This window comes from Colius striatus, chromosome 1 (genome assembly GCF_028858725.1).
Source record: "Colius striatus isolate bColStr4 chromosome 1, bColStr4.1.hap1, whole genome shotgun sequence".
In the NCBI taxonomy this organism is placed as follows: Eukaryota; Metazoa; Chordata; class Aves; order Coliiformes; family Coliidae; genus Colius; species Colius striatus.
This window is the reverse complement of record NC_084759.1, coordinates 155909537-155928668: the sequence shown is the minus strand read 5'-3', so window position 1 is coordinate 155928668 and position 19132 is coordinate 155909537. Positions and strand designations below refer to the sequence as shown.

Below are 19132 nucleotides of genomic sequence, written 5' to 3'. Positions count from 1 at the left end.
AGGCAGAGTAGAGGGGAAGGAGAAACTATCTCAACCTACTGCCCACAGCCCTTCTAATACACCCCAGGATGCCATTGGCCTTCTAGGGCACGAGGGCACATTGCTGGCTCATGGGCATCCTGCTGTCCACCAAGACCCTCAGGTTCCTTTCCCCTACACTACTCTCTAACAGTTCATTCCCCAGCCTGTACTGGTACATGGGGTTATTCTTTCCCAGATGCAAGACTCTACACTGTCCTTGTTGAATTTCATTATTTCTCCCCACCCAACCCTCCAGCCTGTGCAGGTCTCATTGAATGGCAGCACAGCCTTCTGGAGTGTTAGCCATTCCCCTCAGTTTAGTATCATCAGCAAACTTGCTGACAGTGCCCTCTGTTCCCTCATCAAAATCATTAATGAACAGTACTGGTCCCAGCACTGACCCCTGAGGGACTCTGCTAGACACAGGCCTCCAACTAGATCCTGCCCCATTGATCACCATTCTCTGCCTTCTTTACAGTTAATAATCCACCTCACTACCTGATCATCCAGCCCACGCTTTTCTCAGTTTTGCTGTGAGGATGCTGTGTGAAACGGTGCCAAATGCTTTGCTGAAATCAAGATAAACCACATCCACTGCACTACCACCATCCATCCACCTGGTTTTGTCTTCATAAAGGCTATCAGGCTGGTAAAACATTACTTCCCCTTGGTAAAGCCATGTTGACTGCTCCTAATGAGGACAAGTTGTTCCATCACCTTTGCAGGGATGGAGGTGAGGCTGACTGGTCTGTAGTTGCCTGTCTCCTCCTTTTTACTCTTTTTGATAACTGGAGTGGCATTTGCTTTCCTCCAGTCCTCAGGCACCTCTCCTGTTCTCCATAACTTACTGAAGATGGTGGAGAGTGGTTTAACAATGCCTTCCACCAGCTCTCTCAGCACCCGCAGGTGCATCCCATCATGGCCTATGAACTTTATGTGCATCCAGATTGCTCAACTGTACTTAACCCAGCCCTCATCAGCCAAACAAAACTCCTCCTTTAAACTGACTTCCTCTGAAGCCTGGGGCTCCTGAGGACAGTCTCCAGCAGTATAGACAGAGGCAAAGAAGGCATTCAGTAACTCTGCCTTCTCTGTATCCTCTGTCATCAGGGCACCTGCCTCATTCAACAGTGGGCCTACATTGCCTCTAGTGTTAGTTATATCCACAATGTATTTGAAGAAGCCCTTCTTGTTTTCCTTGACCTCCCTTGCAAGGCACAACTCCAGCGAGGCTTTAGCTTTCCTATTTGCCTCCCTACATCTTCTGAGGACAGTCTTATATTTATTTCAAGTGGCCATCCCTTCCTTCCACGATCTATAGACTCTCATCTTCCACTTGAGTTTGCCCAGCAGTTCCCTGTTTAACCATGTAGGTCCCCTGGCTCCCTTTCTTGATTTCACACCCACTGGTGTGATCCTGAGCCTGGAAAAAGTGATCTTTGAATAGAGACTGACCATCTGGGGCTCCTTTATCCTCTAACACCCTGTCCCACAAGATGTCCCCTAGCAATTGCTTGGAAAGGACAAAGTTGGCCCTGCTAAAGTCCAGGGTTGTGGTCCTGCTTGGTATCCTGTTCTGACTGCACAAGGTCTTGAACTCCACCATCTGGTGGTCACTGCAGCCAAGGCTGCCCTGAACATTCACTGCTTCAACCAGACCCTGCTTGTTTGTGAGTACAAGATCCAGTAGTGCTCCTCTCCTAGTTGGCACATCCACCATTTGCCTCAAGAAGTTCTCTTTGATGCACTGAAGGAACCTCCTGGACTCTAAGTGGCTAGCTGTGTGGGTCTTCCAGCAGATATCTGGGGAGCTGCCACTTGTTTTAACATGGGCAAACAAGGGTCCTCCACATAGTGATGCCCAGGTTCAGTTGCTGGCCTGTGAATTACCATTTTTCTCTATCAGACTGGATGTTAACAGGTTTTGGCTTTAGTTTTTATTCGCCTTTCCTTCTCCAGCTCTAAGCCGGTGGTTCCTCAGATTTTGGTTGGACCTGTGGCCTGTATGGGGAATACAGGAAGCTGCTCCGAGAATCTTCAGGAAGACTGCTCTGTAGAGGGAACAGGGGCTGAAAGCACTTACCCTTTCTTCAGCTCTCTGGGGAATGCTGCTGGAGGCAGGTTTGTCCCAGGCAGACCTGACCTGTACCAGAAGAACCATGTTCAGCATCTCCCCTCCATGTGCTGTTCTTGCATGCTTCCTTCCAGGTAACACAGAAATGTGAATTTAGAATTTATATAAATATATATATATATAAAACCGGGGTTTATATATATATATATGTGTGTGTGTATGTATGTATGAATTTATACAATATATGTATATTTTTTGTATGTTTAACTTATGAATGAGATTTAGGACACACCTTTTTATGTCCAAACAGTATTCCCAGGCAGTCAAACAAGCTCTAGGCCTTGAGTGGGCCGTGATGACTCAAGGTAAATGGTGTAGCCAAAGGACACCATCTGCTTTAGTGTTTATATTTTTTGAGAGAAGCCTCTGTCTGGCTCCTGCAAGGCTAGTCTTGTCTACAACCTTTCCTGTGCTCTCAATTTCCTTCTGCATTCTGTCCTTAAACTCACAGACAGACTAGCTCTGTGGCTGAATTACCTGATCTAAAGAAAGATGGTCCCTACACTATTTGCCAGCCCTTGCACTTGTGTATTTCTTTCCCCAGTCCCAAGTTCAGGACCGATTTGTGTGGGTGATGTAGCAGCAAAAGGTTCACATCTTGTTTCTGTCCATCACTTATGTTTTTTATGCATCCAGAGTGTCACTGTAACATCACACTGCAGTTCAGTGGGCTGACTCCCCCTTTGCAAATGCATCACAGCCCTTTTGGGATAGATTCCCAGCAGATCTCCAGTGGCACTGTAAAGATAGATCCTGTCACAGCAAAGCTGATTCTTGCAACACTGCTTCAGGATTTAGAGGCTCAGACAGAGGCAGAACTGGAAAGCTTTTCTGTGTGTTTTACTCCTGTTCTGGGCTGGCCAATACCATTCTCTTGCCAGCCCAGCCCTGTGTGCAATTCCAGGGGGAACAGGCGCATTTGCTCACACGGTGTTTAGTGCTTTGAACTGTGCCTGTGAGTGTGCCATAAGTCTCCCATGTTATAGAGCATCTACATGAATTTTCTGGTATAGAAAGCAACCACTTTGGTGCCCCAGCAGCTCCCCACAGCACAGGGCAACAAATCAGGAGCTGTTTTCCTCGTATGCCTTTCTAGGTCTGACCTTTGACAGTAGTCAGAGTTGGGCCACGATGGGAATTGCAAAGGACTCTTCTGTCCTCCTGCTGACACGTGCCCCTTTCCAGCCTCCCTGCACTTCCCTGGGAGTGCTGAGGTGATGGCAGGACTTTGACCCTTCCTCCAGATGGGCACATTTCCCATGGGTTTGCTCTCCTGGGTCCTTGACACCTCTCCCTGCTGTATGACCTGCTCTCTTCTCTGTCCCTGCAGCTCCATATAAAGCTTCCAGGATGGCCCTCCAGAATTAGCTGCAAGCCCTAAGGCTGGTCCTTGGGCCCCGCTCTCCTAATGTCAGAGCCTGTGAACAGTTTGTATATGTTTAATAGTATTTTTGTGTAAATAGCTTTGTATATATACAGTTTAGCACAACTGTAGCAGCGTCTCTAGGCCTGGCATTTTCCTCCAGACAGGGGTTAGTGTTGATACAGTTAATACAGCTGCATAATAGGGTCTAAAAGTGTGAGGACCAGTAAGATACGAGAATTGAACAGGAGTGCCCCTTCCCTCCTGTATAGCCACCACCTTGCTGGGAAAGGTGAAATGGCTGTTACCTGACGTAGTTGTTATCCTGAGGTTCTTGCTGAAAGAACCACTATTCAAGTGCAGTGACATTAGCTCCTCCATAATGTGAATTCCCCCTGCCTGCACACACACACATCCCCACTGTGAATAAAGAGTCTGTCTGTATATTGTTGGGAAAATGTATTTGAACTGTGAACTGCAGTGGAGCAAATAAATACTGTGTACAGCATCATATGTCCGTGTGAAACAGTGTTTCATCTTTGAGAGACAGGAGTTTTACTTGATTTGGGGGTTATCTGTGATATTTTTACAATGGGGAAAGTGAGACAGATCGAGAGAAACAAAATAAAACAGCAAAAGCCTGGCCAAGGATTCTTAAAGGCTGTGGAGAAGCACAGTAGAGGCAGACAGACAGGAAGGTACCCCAGAATGGGAGATGTTGGAAGAAGAAAGCAAGAAGGGAGCATGTGGGAGTCATTACAGATAGGAAAGAGGACAAGGTGGCTGAAAGCAACCACCCCATTCCTACTGTAGCAGTATTTTTAATCTGAGGGCAGGGAGGAGGTTTGGCCTGCAAATGAAGAACAGGTAGGGTGTTCAGGGAGGATTACAGCCAATCAATATGAGCACCGATGCCCTTCACCATAGCACTGAACCAAGGGGGTTGTTGGAAGGTCAATGTGACACCACCCAAGGAGGGCCAGCACTGCAATTTGCCATCTGGTTGGCACTGTCTATCTGTTTCCAGGTCAAATACTGTTGGGATTAGGATGTCTGCTTCAGCTCTCAAAGAGCTTGGAGACAGCTGGCATCAAAACCACATCCCTCCTGTTTCACCCTTCCCAGCTGAGGACACCCATCAAATGGTGATCAGGGAGGACCCACCCTGCTACTGTTGCACTGCAGTTGCTCTGCATCACTGCCCACCTTCTCGCTCCTCAAACCACAGAGGAAGCAAGAGCTCTCCAAGAACTTGCTAACAGTGGTGCTAGTGTTTGGTTCCAAGCTCTTGCGTCTCCCAAACGCCACTGCTGTGCCCCTGTGCACTCATCCCTAACAGCGATCCTCCCCGATCATCTGTCCCAGAACCTCATCCAGCTCCAGCTCTGGTTCCTGCTGTAGCACTTTCTGCTGCAGCTCAGAGTAGAAGTTGACTCCCTCAGAGACTGAACGGAGGGGCTTGCCTTGGGGCTCGTAGTAGCTGCTTATTTGCTGCTGTATGAAGCACTGGTGATGCTGAGGCTGATCCTTGAAGCATCCATCATAGCCCTTGATGTGGTTCCTTTTGAATTCCAGCACTGTCTTGGTGTACGTGTTGAGAGTGGTGACAGCAGAGGACATGCAGCAGGTGAAGGAGGCCCAGGCCATGCTGCAGGAGAGACACAAGAACAGCATATGCTGTAGGAAGCCAAGGAGAGTTAGGAATTATTCAACTAACTGCATGTGCTGTGCCACACTGATCTGTCAGGCAGAAGCTGCTGTGCATGGTCATGAACTAGAAAGACTAAGGCTCATAACACTAGTTCTTATGGGTTATCCCACCATAAAATCCGTCTTGGGTTGGTAAGGTAAATACTGGTCATCTCAGTTAGAGGGCAGGAAGGGATACAGGGAAAATAAAGAGAGGCAGCAGGAAAGTCTCTTATGTGATGAGAGCAGGACAACACAGCTTGGGAGCAAGTACTGTACTGCAGGGCTGCCCAGTGTCTTCCTGAACATGAGTCTAGCTGATCACAGCCAGATGGCTATGCTGATGTTTGATACAAATGGTACATCGCCCTGGAGCGTTTAAGGGTTAAGAATCAGCATGGTCATCGTTGAGTACAGCATTGCAAATGGGGCCCACACTTTTCATGGGCACTTGCAAGGCCCACCCACCCATTTTCCTGATCAGTTTTGGCGTGTCAGCTGCGAGTGGCTTCTTTAGCCTTTTGCAAAAGGAACCCTGAGCCACTTGCTTTTTGCAGCTGCTCTTCCTGACTACAGTGTGGACGTCTTTAACCATGTGTCTAGGCTTAGTGCTGCAGGAAGGAGGCCTGTGGACACTGGTTACTGAAGATGCCAAACCAGCATGCAACTGATTTCAACTGCAGAAAAACGAGGCATGTTTGAGAGCATCATCGGGAGTATGGCACTGCCCTCTGCATACAGGGAAGAGCTGGGACCAAACAGGGCAAACCAGCATAGGGACAAACCCTACCAGTCAGCACGGTTGAAGGCACTTGTTTCGGTTTGACACCATTGTTTTCCCAGTCCTTGGTAGATACTCATTTAAGTAACTCAGCAACTATTTAAGGCAAGGGATGAGGCAAAAATGGGAGCAGGAGAACAGTGGTACACTTGTCTTTGGAAACACAGAAGGAGGAGGTGGGTTTTGGCAGGGTGAAGCATGGCTGTAAGCCCAAAAGGCTGAGGAGGAGAAGATGGCTTCAGAGCTCACGTACTAGAATGCCCAGCCATAGTCCCAAGAGTGCGGTCTCCAGTCCTCTGGCCCCAGATTAACTGTTGCCTGGAAGACTTGAGTGTACATCATGTGCGCCACCATCCCAAGGAGACCTGGACACAAAAGAAAGCAAAGAAGCTGCAACAGGAGCCAGAGCAGCATTCTTCACCCCTGTGTGGGAGAGGAGGCTCCCCTGCTTCTGTGATTCCAAACTTGCAGTGACACACTTACCTGAGAGCACCGAGGAGACAGCAGCAAAGGCATTGAGCTTCAACCCACAGACAGGATTGCCAGTATGCAGCACTTCCACCATCAGGAGGATGAAGCTGATGAGCAGTAAGCTGATATATAGCATCTCTGATCCCAGTGACAGCCACAGGATTCCTGCCAGGAACCAGAGACTTCCTGCATCAATATAGGATGGCTGCTTCAAGGGAGAGTACTCACCCAACCCAACCCAACCCTGAAAGAATGTCCTTTGGAAAGAAGGGAAAGAAGAAAAACGACACCCAAAAGCAATCACCACAGCCTGTGAGCAAGGGCTTAAAGGATGCTGAAGGGGACAGAGGCTGTCACAGAAGATGGTTTGGCAAAAGCCAAGAGGAACTAAAACGCTGTCTGAAACCAAGGCAACGTTATTCATAAACAGCAAGAAGGAAACCAAGAGGAAAAGACAGAGGGAAGGCTGTTGAGTATTAGCACAACACTTAATGGTCACAGGTTGGCCACAAACACATCTGAGCTGGATGTGATCTTTCAAGGTCCCTTCCAACCCTTAAGATTCTGTGGTTCTTGCCCATTAGTGTAGTGACCTTCAGAGTAGGTTTGAAATCACAATGGAAGAAAATGGCATTTAACCTGGGACTCAACTGATTAAGTAAAGAACTACATCCATGGCTTCATCTGGAGCCGGGTTTTTGGAATTCAGGGAGCCCCTTACAAGCTTGCGTGTCTCATTGAAACCCTAATTAAAATGAAACTACTTTCCTTGGGGTGGATATCCAGCTAGGGTAATAATATTCACCACTCATTCTGCTGCTTGAACAGAGTGCAGGTACTTTCATGCTGGGATTCAGTAGGACTTAAGTGATACCACAGTCCACAGGTGAGCTCACTGTGCAGTAGGATTTGGAGGAGAATGAGAACAGGCACTCTGTAATGCTGTGCTGGGGAAAAGTGCAGGATTCACTGGGCAAGAAATATTAATCTGACAACTGCAGCAGCACTGTGAACACTACTTTAGAGGAGGCAACAACTCGGGAAAAGGAGCGTGAAGAAAACCCTCATTAATGTGGCACTGACTTGACTCCTCAAAGTCATTAGTGCCATAGGGTCACCCAGATCTCTAGTAGGATTGTATGAGCTGGCTTGCTTGCTACAGCACCATCAGGGAGACTGTTGTGTTTGGGGTCAGATTCCCAAAGGTGACCTGGAGGCTGCAGGCACCACAGATGCACAGAGGTTTCTGCATCACTTTCCTTGTGAGTCCAGGCTCACCATGCTTGCTGTGTCACCTGTCGCTGCAGTGCTGCCTATCTAATGTGCTGCTCTGCACACACTGAGCCCAGCCTGCAGTCAGCAATCATACCACCTTCCACACAGCTGGCACAGCTACACAAGGGAGCTGTGGTGGAGGTCGAGGTCCTTTTAAGACCTTTCTCCCTTTCCTGTGTGCAAACCTCCAGAGCAGGAGACTCCAAACCCTCCCTGAGCAACCTGTGCCAGGGCTCCCTCACCTGAACAGCAGAGAAGTTCTTCCTTGTGTTTAAGTGAAACATCCTCTGTTACAACTTATGCCCATTACCCCTTGTCCTGTCAGTGGGCACTGCAGAAATAAAACTCATAGCATCCTCTCAGCACCCACTTGTTAGGTATTCATAAGTGTTGATGATGTCACCCCTCAGTCTTAAGGCTAAACAGCCTCAAGTCCTGCAGCCTTTCCTCATAAGAGAGATGTTCCAGCCCCTGATCATCTTGTTAGCCCTGAACATTTGCATTTACCACAAAAGAGGAATTCAGTAAATGCAGTTGTCATTCATTTTATGACAAAATGGATGTCTATATGACTTAAAAATGATTTTGTAACACCAGCAGTATTTGAATTGTGTGAATATTGTTTCCCAAAAGAATAAGGAGAGGTTTTTCTACCCTACTGTTGTGCCAAGAGTAATCCAGGTTATTGTGCACACAGCAATGCTACTGCATGCCACTCGCCCGAGGCCCCTCACATGGGACTGTGTCTTGCTTCATAGAAGCAGGTCATCAGTCTTTGCCAGTGTTTTTTAAATGGAAGAAACAAGGCAAAAAAAGATTATAAGCTCCCTGAAAGTACTCATCTCCCTGATGGTTGCTTCAGTTGCTCAGTGTTCGTTCCAGCCCTTGGTCTCATGGCTGGAATGCTGACGTAGGCTCTGTACCCCAGGCCTTTCCCTTCACATATGAGCACCCTCTGAAACTTGCACCCACACCAACTGAAAAGCTTTCAGTAATTAAAATATGCATTGCATGTGTATGTATACAACCAGGTATACTGAAGTTATCCTTAGGATAACAGGGGATGGTGAGCTTCCAACCCAAATGAAGTTATGTGTTTGGTGAGGCAAGGACTTTGCCCAGAAAGCATAACTTTCAGATATCCTGATCACTTACAATGAAGTAAGAGGTGATTCAGCCTTCAGAGTTGTCACATTGGACCCCAAAACTGAGTAAACACGTTACGCATGAGATAGACACTGCCCTCAGGTGGCATACATCCCCTTCCCACTGACTACACAAGGTGGCAAGCTCAGACTGGGCAATTTATTCGATGAGACAAATCTCACTTCATATGGGAGGGGGATCTGATGTTTCCAGCACTGAACACACAGAGAGAAACAATTTAGGCAAATATCTGGGAGGAAATATTTGCTCTTTTAGCAACCATGAAGCCGACATTTCACGCCTGGGGACCCACCTTGCTACCCTCACACAGGCAAAATGTTGCACGTCCCCCACCCTAAGGAGGTGCACTGTGCAGCTACAGGGAGGTACGGGGATTTGCTCTTACCTCTCTCTGCTGGTGGTGAAAGCTCAATAAAGCTACGGCATTTCTCTTCTGAAACATAAAACCAAAGATATTAGTTTGCAAAACAATGCAGGATACAGAAGAGAAAATACAGAAAAGAAAGTCTCTTCCTCTCTCTCTCTTTTCACCACATAGCTCCAGTCATCCCTGTCTGCTCGTCAGATCTTCTCACCTCTGCTCTCTTTCTGACTGTCTTTCCAGATGTTCAGTGGGGCAAGGTGGGGGAAGGCAATGTCGGCTTGGAAAACTAGAAGTGGCCTTTTCAGGAAAATAAAAACAACCTTCAGCAAGTTGTAAATCTTAAAATGAACCTCTGGTGAATATAAAAATCTGTTGCTGCTCATTCATAAGATTACTGTTGGTTAGGCGTATTAAGTGTATATCTTAGACTGCAGACCCACTACTTCTGCTGAGGATGTGAATTCCCACTCACTCCAGTCTCAGCAGAGCAGCTCTAGCACTCCTTCCCAAAGAAGAAAGCAAAAAATTAAAATCTTCCCAAGTGAAACGCTGCATGACAGAGGTGTGAGTCTGTCTTCTGTGGCAGAGAATCACACTGAAATATGGTCTCCTGTCTGCACATTTTAGGCATGCTATTTGCACAAATGGTGTTCATATTTGCTCTGGCTTTTTTGTTGCCCAGATGCAAACTATTGTCTCAGCTGAAGTTCAATCATTGTTATGTCTGTCTTACTGCTTACTGCATTACTGCATTTGGGGGTCCTCTCCTTTACTTGCCTCTGTGTTTTCTCCCAGAAGGATCAGCGTGCTGCTTTTCATGTAAGAATCTCATTTTCTTAATTTCAATCCCCAGTTCTAATCTCTCCCAATCTCCTGTATTACTTCTGTCATCCTCAGCTCTCAGGACACTACCATCTGCAGTCCTCATTAACTTGTGGTTTGCTGCTTCGCCTAGAACTTTAATGAGGTTATTCAAGTAATGGCTCAACTTAAACTGATCCTGAGATTAGCCTGAATAATGAAATCCTTTCTTCAGCTCAACTCAAATTCCTTTCGCCCACAGTAGCTCTCTTTTTTGTTGTTGTTGTTTGTCGTCTGTGCACTTGCTTCAAAGACCCATAGCAGTGGGTGGGTTGTACTCAATTTACAGGAAGCAGGAGACTGAGACTGACTGTGTGCTCTACCCTGTGCTCTGCTGCAATCCAGATGTAACAGGCTCTCTGCATTCCTTCAGGCATCCGGGTTATTCCAGGACTGCCCGGTGGCCAGACAAGTCTTTCACAGAAAGCTGTCAGGGGATGTAGTCTCATTTCCACAAACACCATGGAAACACACCCCAACCCAAACCAGTCCCAAATAAACACATCTCCTTCTGCAGCATGTCTGGAAATGCTCACAAGAAAGCAGCCTTCTCGTTAGGATGTGAGAGTTTCAAGGACATTCCCTCCTGCTCCCATTCCCCTTCTGTCTGCTTTTATCCACCAGTTCTTGATTTCCAAACTCTGACAGGAACAGATAAGAGAATGAGAAACGCTATACGGGAATGGTGGCTTAGTTCAGGAAGGTGAGATATTTGTGCTTGGGAAGAGCTTAAAGGAGGCTGGTGGGTTCAGGGGAATGGGCCTGATGAAAGCGGCTTTCATCACTTTATCTTTAGATATGAATCTCCCTGCTGGCCACCTTCTGGGTCAGTTCTGATCAGTGACGTGTGTGCCAGGCCACAAAGAGCATCTGTGCACTGCAGAGCATCCACCTGTGCTGGCCTGGCACAGGTTCCAGTAGAAGGACTTCAGCAGGGCTGGGAAGGAGCATGTCAAGGGTGAAGGGAAGCACGAAAGGGCTCTAGTATAGGCTGCATGACCAACCCCTGACACCCCAGGATTTACAGTGTTAGTCTCACATGGACAAAAATCACAAATGAAACCTGCCACAATATCACAAAAGCAACTGAAAAAAACGACCAATACTGCAAGTCTAATCCTTAGGTCAATTTGCTCCCTCCAGATTTTCTATTCATCTAGGACTTCTCTTTCTCTGTTTTTTATTTTTAAAAAGAAAAGCTCAGCCCTTATTCAACTCACAAAAAACTATCAGTCTGGTGATTTAAAGAGAACATCAACCATTGCAGTCCAGACAGTGATAACTAAAAGTTGACAACACTGCATAAAATCACTCTGCTTAGATTTCTGAGGGGAGATGCACAAATGTGTGCCAGAGAGCATGAAGTAAGCTGTATGCAGGAATGGAGATGTGGGAAATGGGTAAAGAATGGGTAAAGAATGTGAACTCAAATTCACATCAGGATGAATGAAGCCACAACCACCACCATCACCACTTGGGCTTCACAGCCCCCACTCCAGACTGAAGGGCACACCAGAGACAACCATTCCCCCTTGCCCTCCCTTGCAAAAATCCCAATGAAGGACAGAAATATAATGACCACAGCAGTGTACAGGGCTCATGAGGAACAGGGCAGTGTCCAGGGCTCCAATGAGGAAGGCTTTTGTGCCAAGGGCTGTCAGTCTCCTGCCTTTCCTTTCCAAACTTGTGTGAAGTAAATACAAGGCAAGAAGTTGTGGCTGCCTGGGAAAGACACTACCTGGCCCTTCCATGCTCTCTTCACAGGAAAGCCACATTCCCGTGTGGAAGTATCTGAAGGCAAAGCGGTCATCTCCGGTCTCCCAGCTGTAGTGCACCACATCCTGGGACGAGACATTGCCAGCACCTGCGTCAGCTGGCATAGGGACACCGATGCACTTGGTGGCCTTGCTCTTCCCACAAAAAGGCTTGGGCACTTTCTGGGTCCCGGTGCACCAGTAACTGCTGAGCAAGGCAGTGGTGGAGAGGCTGAGAGCCAGGAGGTTCAGGATGACAGCCAGGAATGCACGGCGCCATGGCAATCCCTTCAGCAGCTCCATCTACAACACACAAACAGGAGGGACTGTCACACTGGCCACTGGTCTCACCTGGCCTTACAAACATCAACTCTTCCCAGCATGCAACTCTGGGGAGCAGATGTGAGCACTCTGTCATCCTCACAACATCGTTTCCTTAAAGCCAAGGTGGTGGAGCAATAGGTCAGCTTCAATCATTTCAAAGCACACTGAATATCTGTACTGAGGAAGAGAGGGTGTTCCAGTGGACATAGCAGGGCTGAGTGCATCGGGGTGTGTGAGCATGTGAGCAAAATGACAAGGACATTAGGCACACCCCTTCTCAGAGACGGTAGGGGTAAACTGTTAGTCAGCTTCCCCAAATACCAGGTGTTGCCTTTACATGGGGCATAATGAATGCTCTGCTCAACTAGATGAGAATTCTTGCTGCCAAGTGTCCGAAAACACTTTTTCAGGCAGTTCCTTACTGTACCTAAGGAGTTAGGGACTGTATCAATTTCACAGTGGGGGAAGACAGGAAAATGTTCCCGGGTCACTGAGGGTCACACATCAAAGCAGTGACCTGCTCAGGAGGGACATTCAGCTATTCAGATATGGCAGCTCAAGTTCAAGCCCAAGAGCAGCACCTCCCACCAGAGCAAGCACTGCTCTGGCATATATCAGAAAGCTGGTAGGGTGGTGGGACGACAGTCTCTACTCTCACAAAAAAGTGCCGAGGGGATTTTTTTTTGAGAGAGAGAGGACACTGCCAAAAATGCTCTTTCTGGTTTCATCTCATAAGAAAAAGTAATTCAGAAAGAAGTTTCTGTATCAGGGTCCTGTGGCCTTTCTCACTGGAAGGAAAGCTTAAGATTATATGGTTCCTGTAAAACCCTGCACTGACTTCTGAGCGCCCCAACTTATCACTCCATGGATTGATTAGATGTCATCTACCCACACATCAACTCTCATGTAATCAACGCATGCCTCATCCCACATGGCACTCCCTATGCTTGGCACAACTTCATCCAGATACTCCCACCCCTTCCTATTTATGACTCTCAAAATCTATTTGCCCGTGAACAGACTCAGTTTGTACAGACATTGCCTGCTGCCGGCCCTCCGCATAACTTCAGCTGACTTGCGCAGCCTCGATGGTGTGAGAAAGGATCGGTGTAAGCTGGACACTACTATAAATTAACAATACAAGACCGAGCTTTGCATTGTTTGTGACTGCGCCACAGCTAAAAGTGAAGCATTTAGAAGCATTTGTTCTGCTAACGAGCAAGCTCGGAAATGTGGTCAGTAAAGATGGTACAGAAGCTCCGCTTTGGAAGCAGGACTTCATCAGCATCTCATCACACTGAGAAAGTGCCTAGTCCAGAACGACCTCATCAAAAACAAGAAAATATCCAGCTCCTGAAAAATCCCTGTATTGTTTTATTCTCTGTCTTCTTTTGTCTCTTTCCCAGCACATTGTTCTTTCAGCACTGGAGATGCTGTGCCCTGGAGACTAACATCTTAGTGATACCATAACTGATGACTTCATGACCATGTTGGACGTCTCCACTTCCACAGAGCAGATACCTACTAGCAATAGTTAATTATGGGAAGGTTTCTGGCTAAGGTTGGTAGCAAATTCCTCACTGAAAGTCTTTTCAGTGGAAAATTTGACTTTTGACTAAAAAGGAAATTATAGATAAAATTGGTTTCCTCAAAAACTTGATTTTTCATCTGGAAATAGAAACCTTCAGCACACAAAGTTTTTTCAGTTTTTCATCAACGCTTGATTATAAGAATTTATATGATCAGTTTTTGGTTTGATCATGCTTTTATTAAAGAAATCTTTCTACTCATAATATTGACAGAAACTATTTTTTTTCTAATTTAATAGTGGGGAAAATATTCTCTCCGGTTGTTTTGTGAGAGTAGTTGAAAGATCATATAACTTTAGAACAAGTAATAAGGAAAAGGGCAAAAGAGTATCAGAAAACAAGTCAGGAAGGAAGAACTAGATTGAGGATGCAGAGGACATAGTGAATGAGAAGTAAACCAGAACTACTCCTTCTTGAGAACATTGTCAGAAAAGTTTCCCTCCGTAGAAGACAAGCACTTACTGACATTAACTGACCATATTATCTAGATAGCCCCAAAAGGAAGGAGAGTTAAATTTACCTTGCCAGCAAGTCCTCAAAGTCCTGTTAATCTGGAGGAGCAATACAGAAACGGGACTCCGGCTTTGTCTGCTGCTTTGCTCATCTCTAGATTCTCCAAGAAAACCCATTGCTTCAAAACCCCTTCCTCCTTTGTCTCATCTCCACCTCCCTCACAGCCCCCTCCCAGTGATTATTAAATGTTATCCCTCCAGACAGCAGCTGTTTTGTGGAAAATGGTCATTTTGTAATCCACAATGCAATCACGGCACAGCTGTTCTGGGAGATTATATGGGGAATGATTGGTGCTGTGGACTGGGATTAAGTGCAGAAGGGTGACCTGTATTGACTGAGGAGAAAGTTTGCCTAAAACACAGAAAGATCTGAGCCATCTCCATGCAGTGGCTGTTTAGGAGCTTGTATGGAATGAGCTGGTGGCTCTTTGGCCAATGTTTCAGGGAACGAGTGACCTTAGCTTAGAAAATACCAGTACCCTTGGCATCAGGTCACCCTTGGCCCCATGCCCTGTCTCAGCAGAATGGTGAAGGTCCCTCACAAGCCCCCTCCAGCCCTGGAATGTCTTGCTGGCCAGGCTTGCCAGTCACAGAAAGGGAAGAAGTAAAAAAATGGGGAAAGTTTGTGTGACTGCATCTGCTCCCAGGACTAAGCATTTTGGACCCTGAAGAGATGCATCAGTCCAACTCTCTCCACGGGCACTAGAGATTTTAATGACCAAAGAAGTCCCTTATCAGACATGCTGTGGAATGTCATACTGGCACTACAGCATCACTACTGAGAGAGGTATGTGAAATGGTGAGGAGTTCAACACTCAAAGGATGGGAGCGTGGTAAGACTCATAATGTCTCTCATAGTGGCAGCTTTTACCAAGGTGCAAAGTTCACTAGGAATCCCAGCTTCACGTCAGATGACTTTGGGAAGCTAGTAAGGAAAGACAGAAAAATTCACACCCCAATTCCCCTCTGAGCTCCTGTCCTGAAAGTGTGAAGGCTCCCACAGTACCTGAGGGTGTTGATACACCTCGTTTGGTATCAGAAGAGTGAAAAGTAAGAATGGAATCTCCTCTTACAACAATGATCTGTCACTAGAGGGCACGGAGCAGTGCCGCATTGAATCAAATCATGAGGCAGAGGAGCATCCCAAGGGTACCCACTCCCTCTTCCCCACAAAGGCTTTGCCCTGTGCTGAGTGGGTGAGGCTCCCACCACCCTGGGGGAGCAGCCAGGCAGATTGCCTGCTTGCCTACCCCACTGCTCTGCCAGGACAGAGGACACCAGTAGGTCCATCTTCTCTCATCCTCTGCTTCCAAGCCCAGAGCCAAGGGGTTAGGCAGGAGGCACATGAAGAGCTCCAGGTACCCACACAGCGCGCACAGCAGACGGAGTCCATGGATTCACAGACCCTGATGTGTGCTGCGCTCCTGACCCTCTGTGCCCTGAGCAGAGCTGCAGCTATTTTAATCTCAGTCACTGCATAAACTCCTCTAATATAGATAATCATTTATAAGGCGGACTAACTGAAAGCAATGCTAAACATTTCCATGCTCCATGGACTGCCTGCCAGGTTTTTTTATTGATAAGAAGGTTCTGTTTGACACAGATGTACTTAATTTACTGAAGTAGGTAGAATAACAGCTGATGCTGTTTAAAAGGAGGGCTCGTTTTTATTTTTTTCTTATTTTTCAGTCAATTCGCATCTGGACGCCTTAAATTTGGCTTCTAAACACTCAGTGAAAAAGAAAAGAAAGAAAGAAAGAAAGAAAAGCCTGATTTCCAGGCTCAAGAATAGATAAAATCCATCCCTGTACTGATAATCCTTAATGTTAACACTTTCCTAACTGTAAGCTTGATGAGAGCCCCATCAAAATCCGGGATGCTATGTCAGTTTTCCAAAGCTGCAATCGTGGCAACATATACTTATGACATGAGAACAAAATAGATTTATATGAATAAAAATTCAGATTGAAAGATAAATTTATCACAAATACATTATGGTTTCAAAAAAATGGGTAGGTCAGACTGTTTTCTGAATGATGGCAGGTATTTATCCCTCCAGAAGGTGGCAATCTTTCTCTAGTCTTTTTTTTTTGGCAGCCTGCTCCTCACGTGTGTGCTGAGAGGGATGCAACACTCAAGTTTAGCCTTCTATTTCTTTCCTTTATTTCTTTTTTCCCCCCTCTATCTTCCTTCCACCCCCCCCCCCCCTTCTCATTTTATCTTATCTGTGATATGGGGATCGGGTCCTTCTCTCTGAGTTACGTGAGCCTGAGGAGACCTCTGAAATCATTGGAATGATTGGAAAAGAGGAATGAATACAGAATCTTAGCAGGGTATTTTCTCCACCTTGTGTGCTGCACAAGACTATTCTTTCTAATATGTTTTCCAATATTTTGTCAGGTATCATAACTTTCTGAACGCGTTTCCATCCCCAGATTATTGCACACAGCTCACAGAACATAAACACTAGAGCATGTTTCCTGATGTCCAACAAACTTCCCTTTGAAAAATTTTATGAGGGTTTTTTTTCTGTTGTTTTTTAAAATCTCCATTCCAGCCTTGCTTTAATCTGACCAATTATGGACAGGAAAACCAAGCTGTATCTGTCTTTCACCCTACTGTGCCTTCCAGTTCTCTCCTCTTTGTATCTGATATTTCCCACCATAACTTGGCTTGGTTAGAGGTTTTGGATGTCTCCTTCTCTTTGAACTCAGCAGCAGGCAGTCCCTGGTGACTCATTTAAAGTTCTCCCATTGAAGTGAATGCCCATTGCATTTGATTTCCTGCACAATCAGTCAAGTGCTCAGCTTTAAGAAACAAAACAAGGAAACAAAATGCAGAACACAATCTCAGCACAACATCTCCATGGAGAATTCCAAATTTAAAAAAGCCCAGGCATATACAAGTGATGCAATTTTTACCCTAGTTGTATCCTATACATACTTTGGGTGTGTCCTGCCCCAAAGTGATGCCCTCAGCTCTCAAGGATGTAGGTGGAAAAGAGGGATGAAGAGCCCTTATCAGATAGGGCCCCAAAATTGCAATACTTAACTGGCAGGTCTCAAGGGGCACACAGCTCTTCACAGCCCTCCACGAAGTAATCCTCCCCAGGGATATCAGGGATCATATGGTGTCCTGACATTGGCTTTTCAGTTGTCCTGAAGAGAGGGGAAAAAAAAGAGAGGAGGAAGAGCGGCTGTTTGCTGCCATTTACACTCATAAAGTTGCTTTTAGAAACTCGGACAAAGATGGGCTCATACTCACCCCTCATTCCACACATTCCTCACACGTGACACTTCCCGCCACTCCTGTTTTTGCTGTTTTTACAGGAGGTCCAGCGCTGCAGTCCCCTCCCTTGGTGCCTCACAGAAAGCAGGATGTCACCGGGTTGCAGTGACACAGAGAGCCAGACTTTTCAAACCCAGTGACAGACTGCAAATGCCAGATTTCTCCCTGAGCTCTGAATAATTCCACTCAGATTGTAACCTTTATTTAGCTGTTTGCATGATGCATTAACTCTTGCTCTGCAAATGACCTCACCAGGCATATTTTTTTCTAGTCTAAGCACATTTAAAGGTGAATTCTGTTTTTAAACATGAGCATTACATAGGTAGATGCCAAGTCTGTGGCAGAACAGAAATAAAGATTTAACTGCAATAACTAGACACATCTTAAAGATGAACAAAGAAGCTTTCCATCAGTTTGGACCTAACTACTCTTTCTCCCCATTTTTTTTTTTCCTTTTTTTTTCTTTTCTGCAAACAAGACTTACTTGGCTGTGGTTTTTTTTCCTAATCTTTATGGTTATCAACCATTCAAAAATCACTTAGAAAGTAGACGTGAAAGGGAAAAAGATCAAATGCAGCAACACAGACTTTGAGGACTCACTAGAGATTCTAGATGCCTCAATTTCTAGACAGGCAACGTAAGGCTATTTGAAGGAGGGGTCTCTTTACACAGAGTATTAAACTCTGGCAGCTCTAGGATACATTCACTTAAGTACACAGAAAAAAACCCCGTTATTTATGAAATGTAGCCAATCATAAACTATAAGAAGACAAGAAAAGACAACTTTTTGTAGAGATCTATAAGGATATCAAAGAGGAGATAGTCCAGGAGAGGGTTCATTGGACCCCCCCAGGAAATAAACACTTACCTTATCCACTTGATCACTGTCCCCATCTGCTCTTCTTAGGCATCCAGTGAAACACTACAAGGTAATCATGGGCTCTTCCCCACTATTTCATTCTCTCTAACTGAACATGTAGCAGCCAAGAAATTCCATGAGATCTGACCAGCTGCTTTGAAATGTACCAAGTCTGTCTGTCATTTTATTGATGGGTTAATTCTTTCTGAGCTTGCTAATTCATCGTGGCACTTTATATTGGCTGCCGGATTGGCAGCGCGTACACTTCTGTGGAATGTGTCTCTGCAATTTGGTAGTCCCCTTTATGAAAATCGTTGTCAGTTTCAAATCTACCACTTAGGGGATCGCAGTCTGTTGCTCTATCGAATCACAAACAACCAGACTCAATGGCTGTCACAGGCTTTTGAGTTTTTTTATCGTCAAGAGGGATCATTACAACAAAGTCTCATCAATTGGACAATCGTTTCTAACGATACACAGAACTCCTGCTGGACCTGTAGCATATACTTTGCACAAGTAACTCATATCGACAGGGCAACACAGTATAATGAAAAACCCATGACATCCTTAGAAAAGTTTTTCCAGTAGTTAATCAATCTCATTCTTAATATTTTGCTCTTGGTTTGTAAGTCTGCTTTAGTTTTCCACCCTCATCAGGCTGCTCCAACACACAAACAAAT

At 45.9% G+C, this 19132-nt stretch overlaps 2 protein-coding genes across 8 annotated transcripts in view; one reads left to right on the top strand and one right to left on the bottom strand.

Annotated features, from left to right (window-relative positions):
* Positions 1 to 4023, top strand: part of FAM234B (family with sequence similarity 234 member B) — a 24265-nt gene extending 20242 nt beyond the window's left edge. For 2 of the 3 annotated variants that reach the window (XM_062013908.1, XM_062013901.1), the window contains exon 13: positions 500 to 769. In XM_062013908.1, coding sequence (XP_061869892.1) covers positions 500 to 523 — 24 coding nt within the window. In that variant the 3' untranslated portion in view covers positions 524 to 769. Of the gene's footprint in view, positions 1 to 499; positions 770 to 1980 lie in introns of those variants that run through there. The other variant, XM_062013914.1, reaches the window with a different exon arrangement.
* GSG1 (germ cell associated 1) lies at positions 3963 to 19132 on the bottom strand. 5 transcript variants are annotated; one of them, XM_062013926.1, is made up of 8 exons: positions 18462 to 19132; positions 17570 to 17737; positions 17359 to 17463; positions 11865 to 12185; positions 9287 to 9334; positions 6472 to 6645; positions 6242 to 6353; positions 3963 to 5166 (listed from the first exon to the last, which is right to left on the bottom strand). In XM_062013926.1, the coding sequence occupies exons 4-8, from the start codon at positions 12181 to 12183 to the stop codon at positions 4851 to 4853; spliced, it is 969 nt and encodes a 322-aa protein (XP_061869910.1). In that variant the 5' UTR covers positions 12184 to 12185; positions 17359 to 17463; positions 17570 to 17737; positions 18462 to 19132; the 3' UTR covers positions 3963 to 4850. The 5 variants fall into 5 exon arrangements, with proteins under 5 accessions (XP_061869910.1, XP_061869920.1, XP_061869935.1 ...); XM_062013936.1 differs by having other exon boundaries at positions 11865 to 12183; positions 17358 to 17463; positions 17570 to 17667; XM_062013951.1 differs by having other exon boundaries at positions 11865 to 12183; positions 17358 to 17463; positions 17570 to 17659.

Coding starts and splice junctions, on each gene's coding strand:
- GSG1 (XM_062013926.1), bottom strand. CDS start 12,183: ATGGAGCTGCTGAAGGGATTGCCATGGCGCCGTGCATTCCTGGCTGTC. Junction 9,335..11,864: donor AGAGAGCATGGAAGGGCCAG/GTAGTGTCTTTC, acceptor TTTATGTTTCAG/AAGAGAAATGCCGTAGCTTT. Junction 6,354..6,471: donor TGTCTCCTCGGTGCTCTCAG/GTAAGTGTGTCA, acceptor TTTTGTGTCCAG/GTCTCCTTGGGATGGTGGCG.